Source organism: Oratosquilla oratoria, chromosome 18, assembly GCF_046742065.1.
Source record: "Oratosquilla oratoria isolate Oo_2021 chromosome 18, ASM4674206v1, whole genome shotgun sequence".
In the NCBI taxonomy this organism is placed as follows: Eukaryota; Metazoa; Arthropoda; class Malacostraca; order Stomatopoda; family Squillidae; genus Oratosquilla; species Oratosquilla oratoria.
The window spans coordinates 56,882,056-56,894,131 of NC_134794.1; the positions used below are offsets into that span (position 1 = coordinate 56,882,056).

At 38.3% G+C, this 12,076-nt stretch overlaps 1 protein-coding gene across 3 annotated transcripts; it reads right to left on the reverse strand.

Annotated features, from left to right (window-relative positions):
- Positions 1 to 1,397: 1,397 nt before the first annotated feature.
- On the reverse strand, positions 1,398 to 10,736 carry LOC143035259 (zinc finger BED domain-containing protein 5-like). Of its 3 annotated transcripts, XM_076202078.1 has the most exons (4): positions 10,372 to 10,736; positions 8,004 to 8,390; positions 5,875 to 6,459; positions 1,398 to 3,368 (listed from the first exon to the last, which is right to left on the reverse strand). In XM_076202078.1, exons 3-4 carry the CDS (start codon positions 6,448 to 6,450, stop codon positions 3,057 to 3,059), a joined length of 888 nt encoding a protein of 295 aa, XP_076058193.1. In that variant the 5' UTR covers positions 6,451 to 6,459; positions 8,004 to 8,390; positions 10,372 to 10,736; the 3' UTR covers positions 1,398 to 3,056. The 3 variants fall into 3 exon arrangements, with proteins under 3 accessions (XP_076058193.1, XP_076058195.1, XP_076058194.1); XM_076202080.1 differs by lacking the exon at positions 8,004 to 8,390 and having other exon boundaries at positions 10,306 to 10,736; XM_076202079.1 differs by lacking the exon at positions 8,004 to 8,390 and having other exon boundaries at positions 10,372 to 10,734.
- Between the last annotated feature and the right edge of the window lie 1,340 nt (positions 10,737 to 12,076).

The following is a 12,076-nucleotide window of genomic DNA, read 5'->3' on the forward strand; positions in this document are numbered from 1 at the left end:
CCCTTCCTTCCTCAACAGACATTCCCCTCTTCCCCAAAGCCCCCTTCACCCCATCCATCCACCTCATCCTAGGACGTCCCCTCATGTTCACTCCCTCCATATCTGCCTTCCATACCTCTATTACGTAATTTTTCTAAAAGGATTTATTTCAACAACACGAGTAAATCAAATTTTATAAAAAAAAAAAAAAATGTAGGGACTACATTCACTACAAAACTGGAAGCTTCAACAGAATGAACCATACACAATCTTTAAAATACTTTCCTTCGCAGCAAATGCTTACCCTAATCCTGTATCAAACTGCTCCTCACAAAGCCATCCACCTCCACTTCCCTGACAGATTCTTTATATTCTAGAACTAATGATGGGTGCTTACTCCTTAAGATCCTACAACATAGATGCTCAATTCCCAACAGATTATGATCTATTTATATAACAAGGGCTTCCTATTATATGGGAGGTAGGCAGTCTAGGAACAATGATGAGTGCCTACTCCTTGAGATCCTACAACATGAGCATTCAAGTTGGTTCCCAACAGATTATGATCAATAATAATAACTTGCCTAAGTTTAACCCAACCCTGCAGTGTTTGGCAATGGTCCAGGATGCCTCCCTCCAATCTCTCTGGTATGAAAATTTAGGCTGTTGTCCATTTTGTAATAGTATGGGACGGTTTCTATATCACCAGCTGAAAGAAGTATCAGGAGGAGAGTAGTCACTAGTTGTTGTTGTTGTTGTCGTTCCCTAGACTGTCTGTCCGAGCAGTCCCGTCTCCCCAAGGAATGCCATAGCCGAAACTGGGTTTTCCCACAAATCCTTTATAGAGCGTATGTTGTGTTGTTTGCGTGCATGATTGTGTATAATGCAGTCTTCCATTATGTGTTGTATGGTATGGGGTGAAGTGTTACATCCTGGGCAGCTGTTCACAACGCGGTCATCCAGCCTCTTCTGGTAGCTTAGAAGTGCTGGGTGGTGACCGCACCGCAGTCTGGCCAAGTGGATTCTGTCCTTTCGTGGGAGAGAGGATTCAGAAGGGTGGATATCAGGGGGTCTGGCATGCAGCAGTGTGTTGTCTTTCAGTGTGTTAATGGAGCGGTGAGTGATATGATTATGAATATGTTTCCGGAGGCTGATATTTGGTGGTTGTGGAGGAAGAGAAGAGAGTATCTGTGCGTGATAAAGGTCTTTGGGTGTTGTTTTAATGTTTCTTGGTGTGTGTGGGTGTTCTGCTATGTAGTGTAGCGGGTGTAATGTGTTTGTGGTGGCTGCGGCAAGTGTTTGTGCCTCTCATGTCGAGGTGGTCCTTGACTTTGAGGACTTTTGTTTCATGGTGTAAATGGTCTGTAGGTGTTGTATTTGTGCAGCCTGTAATTGTTTTTAGGGCTTTGTTTTGTATGATTTGAAGGGTGTTGTGGTGTGTCTCACTGAGATTAGGAGTCACTAGTTGTTGGCTCTCCTTAGGTGAAGATGGGAGGAAACACTGGTGAAGTTAACAGAGAAAGACAAGTTGTTGGCTCTCCTTAGGTGAAGATGGGAGGAAGGACAGGTGAAGTTAACATAGAAAGACAACAAATTACTGCTTCTTACTGCCTCCTCTTTTCAATACTATACACAACTATCTGGCATTATCAAGTGAATCCATGATGTCACCCCAAATCTCTCCTTTTTAGGTCCCATTTCAAGTCCTTGTTCCTACATACACTGCCATTTTGTGTTGTTGTTGTCGTTCCCTAGACTGTCTGTCTGTCCGAGCAGTCCCGTCTCCCCAAGGAATGCCACAGCCGAAACTGGGTTTTCCCACAAATCCTTTATAGAGTATATGTTGTATTGTTTGCGTGCATGATTGTGTATAATGCAGTCTTCCATTATGTGTTGTATGGTATGGGGTGAAGTGTTACATCCTGGGCAGCTGTTCACAATGCGGTCATCCAGCCTCTTCTGGTAGCTTAGAAGTGCTGGGGCTAACTTAACGCCATTTTGTGTTGGACTTGCTGCTTTATCCCACCATTGACTGCCATGCCAATTCCTATGTAGCTACATTTTTTCAACTCCAGCTCTTCAACCGACTCTCTCAACTTTTCTCAAAATTTATTCCCAATTTCTTTGTTACATAGAAAGAGCTCTGTAATACACTCACTCATCAGCATCTCATCTAGTTTTTTTTCTCACTGATTAGACCAACATAAAAACCAAGTCTCTCCACATAAATGGAATTTATTTTGGTATCGTACAATATATATAGATATACATATACACACACACACAATATCGAAATCAATTCCATTTGTGTGGAGAGACTTTATTTTGAGGAAGGAAGGGATAAGACAGAAGATAGGGTGAGTGGAGAATGCTTGTGTATGGATGATGCTGTGATGCATGGAAGGGAGTATGTGTGAATGATATTCTGAGGCAGATTTCCCCCCATCTTCTCTTTTTCTGCATGAGGGAGGGAGGGTTGGGGGTGTTGGTGATTAAATGAAGTGGCCTTGCTGTGGATGTGCTGTGTCTTGCTGCACTGTTTCTGACTTGGGGCAGTGAGCGAGATGCAGGGATGACCGGTCAACCAGAGGAACCAAGAAAAGAGGGAGGGAGGGACGTGTGAATGAGAGTGGAATATGTGGGGATGAAATGGATGGGAGTGGACATATGCCTTTGACTTTGGCTACCTCACTGATAAAGTGGACAAAGCCCTTGGTATATGGAGAGAGACACTAAATGTTACCAGTAGCATCCTTATGACATACAGTCCAAAAGAACAAGGTGATGTACCCATAGATGGGGCAATTTTTATTTTTAGTTTTAGTTTTTGGGTTATTGAAAGCACTTTGAGAATGTGCAAAAATTATATGCAAATATTACATGGCGTTTCCATAAGCAAATGCAAGGTGGCCCAATTACACCGTCTTACAGTAATACAACAATTATTTTCAATAAATCAAATAAGAAAAGCATGATTTTTTTTATTATGTTTAAAAATGTCCAAAGGTTCATCAATGATATCACAGCTATCTGACACGTTGAAATAATAGCAAAATATCATGTTCTTATTTGACCAACTATATATTATTTTCAGATGGTTCTTCTTTTACATTAACAAAAACCACATTCTCTTCATCACAATGGTTCTCAAATTCATTCAGTTCTTGTTTAACTTCACAAAATTCCCAGTCTTTTGAAACTATATAATCATCAACATTGCCCTCACTCTTGATACATTTTCTTTCTACATTGATATGACAAAATTCTTCAGAATCACTAGAAGAATTCTTTATAAAGTTGTTTGTATTTCCAGCAACATCAAATTCAACATCTTCACAGATCTTGCTGGTTTCACCATCAGTTGCTGGTAAGCTGTCCACTGCTTTCTCCTGAAATAATGTAAAAACAAATAGGCCTCTACACAGAACACTTCTTGTAATATTAGACATGAGCAAAAATTTTTATGCCTGACAAAATCTAAAAAAAAAACACAGACATGCACAATGTCAAAAGAAGGCTGGCTAATTATTTGGCAGGCAGAAATGCATATGTGTTGTATAATGGCCAATCACTGCATACCAGAGACGTTAAGAGTGGAGTACCTCAGGGCTTAGTCCTATCCCCCACACTCTTTAATCTATACATACACAATATACCCAGACTCCACACCCCAAAAATAAAAATATCTTCTTATGCAGATGACATAAATACATGCATATACTGTACCACAGACAAAGCCACAGAAATACTACAGCCATATCTTGACACACTTAACACCTGGTTTACTAGACTCAAAATAGCCCCAACTAAATCCACAGCCACATTTCCCACCAACTGAACAGAAGAACATAAATACACACCACACCTCTTTATCAACAGCACCCTCATTACCCCATTACCTAAACAAAATCTGGAAATGGAGCCAAAAGTGGGAAGTAAACTTTAATATCAAGAAGTGTGGTATAATGGAGTTTGGAAAAAGTAAAGATAAAATATTGAGAAACTATAAAATTGGTGAAGAAGTAAAAAAAGTGAACTTGGAAAGAGACCTTGGAGTAATAATCAGCAAAGACATGTCACTTTATGGGATATGTGAAAGCACAGTCATATTCATGACTTATATCACAGAAGACATGTTAAATTTTATAACCAGCCTCATAATAACTGGACACAGCTATAATAAGTAAAATGCTGTATAAACATTAAAATTATATTCCTTATCTTATACTCACTATAATTACTTTCTCTGTATTATCAAGATGGAAAGCTTTGAAATAGGTGAACAAGGACTGCTTCATCCCTAAATGTACATGAAATTTGTGTAATTCGTATAGTCACTGAACTAAGTGAAGAAATATTAATATATTCTAAGGAAACTTGAGGTCTCAGTCAGCTCAGCGGGTGAAGGGTGAGCAGGGCTACCAACCAAAAATACAGGATTGACTGAGATTCTTTGAGTGAATTGCCTAGGTAAATATACACACACACACCTACTGTAAGATTCTTGGAATAACACAATACAGTTAGGTCTCTTAATGTAACACCTGCCATTTGTGTGGATGTTTAGGCCCAGGACATGAACCCATTTCAAGAATTAGTGGTGTTTTATGTCCTGGGCCAATTTCTGAAGTGGGTTTATGTCCTAGGCCCAAATGTCTACACATCACAAGCATAAAGACAAATGCATACATTAACATGGATACTTAACATGCATACATTAACATGGATACTTAAAATGCATACTTAACATGGTTAAATCATTTGCAGGAACAACATTCAGAGAAAGAAAAAGAAAAAAGAAAGAAAAAAAAGTATACAAACAATATGTATGCTCAGTGATATATTATGTGAGCCCTGCATGGGCCCCTAATCTCAATAAGCCACACTACAACACCCTACAGACTTTACAGAACAAGGCATTTTAGACAATTACAGACCATCTACACCAAGAAATGGAAGTCTTGAAGTCAATGATTACCTTGACATGAGAGGCACACAAATACTTGCTACAGCCTCCAGAAACACAGCTCACACACTACACCACATGGCCGAACATCCACACAACCCAGGAAACATCAAAACACCCCAACATATACATCACACAAATACTCTCTTCTTTTCCTCCACAACTACTTGACACCAGCCTCCAGAAGCACATCCATAATCATATTACACATTACTCCATCAACTGAAAGACAACACACTGCTGCATGCCAGACCCCCTGATATCCATCCCTCTGAATCCTCTCTCACCCGAGAGGAGAAAGTCCACTTGGCCAGGCTGCATTGCAACCACCATGCAACCACTCTTAGTTACCAGAGGAGGCTGGATGACAGCATTGCAGATAACTGTCCAGGATATAATACTTCACCCCATACTATACAGCATATTATGGAAGACTGCATTGTACATAATCATGCACACCAACAACACAATATACACTTTATAAGAGATTTGTGGGAAAACCCCAATACAGTTGTTCCTTAGGAAGACAGAACTGCTTGGCCAGTCTAGGGAAAGACAACAACAACAACAACACACACTAGCAGTATCATTCGCTAAGAGGTTGGACACTGAAACACTTCACTTTGCTACAGAGTCAATCTCAGAGTTTGATGGGAGTGAGGACAAGGTACACTGGTCTTTGTATCCTAAGAAAATAACAACACTTTTCCATTTGATCCAACAACAATTCTGACAAAGGGAACCTTTGACAACACTGCTCCCCCCCCCCAAAAAAAAAGGCACTGAACAGTTCTGCATTATTGATATAATATATATATATATTTATATATATTCTATCATCAATGACAACAAATATACCACAACTGCTGTAAAACTAGGCCTACTTAAAAAGTTTGTTGTACATAGTTAACAAAGACACACTACTGTACCTGATCAGATGACATTTTTTTCATTATTGTATCATCCAATATTTGGATTTTCTTCACTTCATTTTCAGCTTCAGGTCCAAATAATGCTCTTACCATGGCCCAGCAGCTCGGAAGTACGAGAGATTCAGCAACTTCACGTGACTCCCCACTTTTTGCAATTAATTCTGTTATTCGATAGCTTGCTTTTAGCACTTTCTCTGACCTATCTACTTCTTCAGAACCAAGTCTTTGTTTATTGTTTTCATTCAAGAGCCTCTTAAAGTAACTCACAGGTTTATTGGAAAGATGCTTATGCTTCACAATTAAATGTCTTTTCATTTTACTAGGTACCATAGCTCCACTTGAGAGTTGAAAACCACATATAATGCATTTTAGCTTAGGGTCATGTTCATCACACCATGTAAAACCATGTGTTAGGTAGCCGTCCTGAGACAACTGTTGTGGCTTACTTTTACTAGATTTCGCATTTTTTCTTTTTAGGCCTATACCACTTGGGCTAACTTGATCAGGTTCATCAACCATCACTTCATTTTCACTGGCTTCTTTGACAGATTTTCTAATGACAAAGTTATCCATTTTCAGATTCTGGAACACAACATTGAGATTATTGTAGACCTCCAAACCCAGAACAGAACACCAAAGTTCTAATATATACAGATGACTTAACAATAAAAAGCCAACACTGTAATTAAGTTGAAAGCAAAATACACTCAAATTTACCTCAATGAACTAGGACTATGACACAAAACAAAACATCTGCATCCCATCAAAAATACTCATGAATGTCATTTAAACCTGATTACTATGAATCAAGAAGTTCCCAGTGGTTAAATAATTAAGATTCTGTTCCAATAACACACAAATACATTTTATTTTATTTGAAAGATCTATTATTTCTATTGAACGGTTAAAAGAAAGTTTCTGGGTTTTGGTTCCAATATCAGTCTCTCAAAGACACTCATCAGAATATCAGCTGAGACAAGCCTCCACACCCCCCCCACACACACACACCATGGTGCCCATTCATGTAGTGAGCGCTGAAACTATCAGTTGTTTTAAAAAACGATTAGACAACTTTATGGATGGGGGTTGGCAGGTGGTGATGGATACGGAGCTGCCTAGTGTAGGCCTTATGGTCTTTTGCAGTCTCCTTTATTCTTATGTTCTAACCTTCCCAGTAAACAGCTTAAGCTCACAGGCCTGGACGGGGCTCAATCTGCTGACCCCGTGACTATGAGGCCAGTGTGCTACCTCTGTACTAGCCAGGAGACTATGGAGATCTTTCTGGTTATACGAACTATCGATTTTTTGGGTATTTTTACATTTTTTCAATGTATTTTTTTCCGTAGAATCCGAAAATAACATTGTTTTTTTGGAGAAATGGATAGATAAAAAGTTGTTCAAGTTTAAAGTTATCTATTTCCTATGCATTACTGAAGAAATGCAAACTTTGATTTTTCCTTTCTTTTATCAAATGTAAGACATACTTTCTTTGATGTTTTCAATCTTTTATCAAATAAAGAACTCTTTTCCTTCAAAAGAATTACTTTACGTCAAAATTACTTATATCTAGCAATATTTGTTCAAAATATTGGTCCTTTTCTATACGTTTCCGCCACACAAACTCGCAGAGATAAGAATCAATCATTTGTCGGTGAATCCCTCCTTGGCGTTTTTTCTTCATTTTCAAGCTATGCAAAATACTTTCAACCGCTTGAGTGTTTGCACCTGTTTTAGGGTCTACAAAATTCTCGGAGTGATTCACAGTGCAGTGTTTATAATTATATCCATCAAGTAGTGATATGCCATCGTACGCTTTCCAAAGGTCGCTTATTATTGTTGTTCCAGGTCGAATGCTCCTTTTTATGCATTGTGTCAGTGTTTCAGCATTTCTTCTTGGAACAGCATACAAAAAACATTCTTTGGTTTCTCTGCATACTCCACCAAAGACCCATTGCTCTGGTAGCTCTCTTCCTCTGTTGTATTTTCTCTTGCTGAAATGAGTTTCATCAATTTCCACCATTGTATCAGGTCCGCCAATGACCATTGGGGTTTTCAGCAATGTTTCAGCACATACCTGGAAAGGATAGGTTAGGTTAGGTTAGGTTAGTTTATTGATATTTACTTACCTCTCTGAGATAATTGTTGAAATCGACTGCTGTATCCTTGTTGATTTCAATCTCATCGTTGCAGTAATTAGAGCTTGTGTAGTCTTTTGCCCATGAATATATGAAAATAATGATTTTTGTCAAAGGTAATTTTGAGCCCTCCAGCCAAGTATTTTTACGAACTGTAACATTTTCCTGACCACAACTTGATTTGTTGCAACGTCATTTAGCGCATCCATTCATTTCTTTTAGTTCCATTTCATGCTTTCTTTGGCATTTTTTGCTCTGTGGTATAATATTCTTCTCTTGAAGGAATTTTGCCGCATCAAGCTCTGTTTTAATATTCTCAAATAGCCACTTTAGATTGTATTTAGTATTCATATTAACCTAAATAACGTGATTTTTGCCCTGAAAGAGAGGAAAAATGAAAGTTAGCATTTCTTCAGTATTACATAGGGAATAAATAACTTTAAAGTTGAATAACTTTTTACCTATTGGTTTCTCAAAAAAAACAATGTCATTTTTGGATTGTACGGAAAAAAATACATTGAAAAAAATTAAAAATACCCAAAAAATCGATAGTTCGTATAACCGGAAAGATCCGACTATGGTTATGTTATATTAGGTTAGGAACTCTTGGACATTGTAAGTATAATGTTAAATATCTGTGCATGCATGTTTCTCATATTTTACTCAATTAGATTATCTCCTCACTGACATTCAAAAGACCTTATAATGAAATAAATTGAATATACCTAGAACAGTTCCAAGAACAGGGTATGGACAGGAGAAACACTAGTCAATGTCATGTGCATTTATATACATACCTTGTACATCTCAAAAGAACTACACTTATAGGGAGGTACTGAAATAAAAAGGCAGTTTTGTAATTTGGTAAATTTCTAAAGGTTACCCCTTACAGGAGCATACTGCTCATTCTCTGCAAATCTGTTAGTTATATTACAATTTTTTCCTTTTCCAATGTTATTTTGAAATTTCAATCTCAACTTCCCTTCCTAGTAGAAACCCAATTTTCTATTTAATGTTCACATTATCTCCCCTTTCCTCTATATATTTTTTTCACAAAGCAGAGTGTCATCATATATTTAATAGCATTGTTGTCTTATTATTATTTATTCTTGGTCTGTGGTGCTAGTACCCATTTGGATCACTTGCAGGTGGTCCAGAACAGTTCATATATCATGGTCTGTTGTCCACATGATGCCATTACTAGTAGTTGTGATGCCTGGAGATCAAGGAGGGATGTGTTTTTGATTAAGACATTTTTGTCCACAACAAACACATACTGGATGACACACTACCATCCCCAAATCAAACCACCATAAATCTACCCCTAATACATGGCTGGCATGTCATATTCATATGCTATGTTAGAGGACCACAATGAAAATACAGTAACTGTTGTTCTTGCAATTTTATACATTATCATTTTATATCTTATTGCCAATAAATCCAAACAAAATCAATAGTCCCTGATTGGTGGCCCTATAGCTCAGGTAAAAGATAACTTGTGGTGTGCCACAAGGTTCAATTCTGGGGCCACTTCTGTTCCTGCTCTATATCAGCGACATACCAGGTGCAGTGAACTGTAAGTTACTACTCTATGCAGATGGCTCTGCACTAATTGTCTCAGGTAGGGACCCAGTTGAAGTAGAGGAAGCCCTGAGTGCTGAACTGTCTTCAGTCCAGGTCTGGCTCATAGATAACAAGCTGTCTTTACACATTGGTTAAACTGAAAGTATTGTCTTTGCATCCAAACCTAACCTCGGAAACACTGCTGTGTACAGGTCAGATGTGGGGGTAACTACTTTGAGTCAAAACAAGAGGTAACTTATCTAGGAATTCCCTTAGTCTTAGATCAGTCCCTTAACAGATAAGATGGTATTGAAGTGTTCACATAAAGTTAAATTTTTGTACAGAAAGGCCAGAAATTTTGATAAGGAAACAAGCTTCTGGTATTGGCCCTAATACATCATTTTGATTATGCTTGTAGCTCTTGGTACAGTAGTCCGAGCAGAATAAAAAAAAAACAGTCTCAGCTACAGATTACACAAAATAAGATAATTAGATTCATGCTAAATTTACCTCTAGTCATATTGGCATAAAAGAATTTAGCAAAGTAGGAATGTTACCTGTAAATTACAACTAAACAATGTTTACAATGTCATTCATAATTCTGCTCCTTCATATATATGAGTTGTAATTTTTATTTTATATTATCTATTGAGAGCCGAACCCAGAACAATCAAGGGTTATTTATGGTAAATCATGCAGGTTCTTTCATGAACATATTTACTCATACCCTGGGATGGACGCCCCTTTATCGTCCTACACTTTCTGCTACAACAGTAGAATACAATTTGGGTACCTTGTGGTAATTATCATTGGGAATCCTTCAGTGGTTCTCTTCGTTCGAGAAACTTTCCTTCAGAGTGTTGTTTATTTCTTTCGAATCAGGAGCTTCAAACCGCGCCGCGCCTATAGTAACTTTAAATAAGATAAGATTTAACTTCCCCTCCTCTTTATTTGCTTGTTAAATATGTGTCATAAATTTTGGTTTGATAAATCGGGGATTGAATTTTGAGAGGTTACAAGTCAATATTTACCCGTGGCCTTTTGAGCTTTTTCGAACTCGTAAGAGGCCCACCGTACTAACGTCGCGTCAGACGACCCAGACCCCTGGTTCCAGAGACCTCAAATTTAGAAACGTCAAAGGAAGGGACCTACAAGGGCTGCCATTTCGTAGAATTTTGTACCAAAACGTTGAAAAATAGCGGCATGTGGCAACTGCACAAGGGCATTTGGAATTTTTTTCTACATATCAGCGGGTTGTTCAAAACATTCAAAAACTCAAACTTTAGTTTAAAAATTATAGAACTAGTTATCAAATAATAATTGGTACATCAAAATATGACTTTTATTGGTAATTGTGTTACTTATAAAATATTGTACCCCAAAAGATACGTTTTTACGGTGTAGAAAAAATTATACGCTAAAGTTTCAGCTTTCTTTTAGCGATAATAATATAAAAAATATTTTTTATATCTTACTGAATATGTTAGGGCATGGGGGCTTTATATACATTCAAGAATAAAAAAAAAGTAGAACCAACATATTGTCAAAGTTTGACAAGTATATCTTGCTGTGAAAATCTGCACACGTCCGAGAAAAATTAATGCCCAGGTATGGCAACACTCCCGTTCTACACGGCAACCCTGGGACCTACGTCTTCGGAGTTCTAATGCGGCGCCCACACGGTCGACCTGTGCCTGGCAGACTTTGCCCTTACCGGGCAAAGTCCGCAGACTCTGCCCTTACCGGGCAAAGTCCGCAGACTCTGCCCGCGAAGGTGTCCACACGGCTGACGATGGTGGTTGGAGGTTAGTTGGCCGCAAACAGAGGTTATGAGTGAGTGATTCAGTGCGGTACGATAACCATGGTTCCCGCCATACTTGGAAAGAAGTTAGCACTTAACAGTATTATAATTGCTGCCTGCATTAAAAAGAAAAACAAGAAATCATTGAGACATGTCTGGTGCCGGGAGTAGTTGCAAAGACCTGATTTAATGGGAAGCTCAGTGACAATCCTACGTGAATTACAGGATGAAAATGAACAGTTGTTGTGTAATTACATGAGAATGAACATAAATAGCTTTTCTGTTCTCCTTTCGAAAGTGGAGCCATATATACTTTTGGGATGTGGCCTTTAACCTCATTTCTCTCCGATGTTGGTTTCTGAGAGAAGCTAATTTCTTTTTCACGTGACTCTCACTCCTGCTTATTGTCTGTGCTATGTGCTTCAATGCTGGAGCACGTTTGTCTCTATTTCTATAATCAAAACACTTCACTCACATTCCATAAACATTCCTGAACTCGGTATAAATCAATCAATGTTACGGTGTCTTGTCGAGACCAGTATACACTAGTACTAGGTGCGGACATGGTGGTAAGGTAACTTCGGTGTGTACTGGATTCTGAATTCCTAGGAAAGACCACCCGCTTGCGCGGGATCGGTTTTTGTGGGAGGGGAAGAATGTCTGTAAGAAAATGAAAAGATAGTAGTGTATAAAAGAG

Excerpts from the sequence above, each read along its gene's own strand:
- LOC143035259 (XM_076202078.1), bottom strand. The coding sequence starts at position 6,450 with ATGGATAACTTTGTCATTAGAAAATCTGTCAAAGAAGCCAGTGAAAAT. Across the intron at positions 3,369-5,874 it reads AAAAAATGTCATCTGATCAG|GAGAAAGCAGTGGACAGCTT; the intron begins GTACAGTAGTGT and ends ACATTATTTCAG.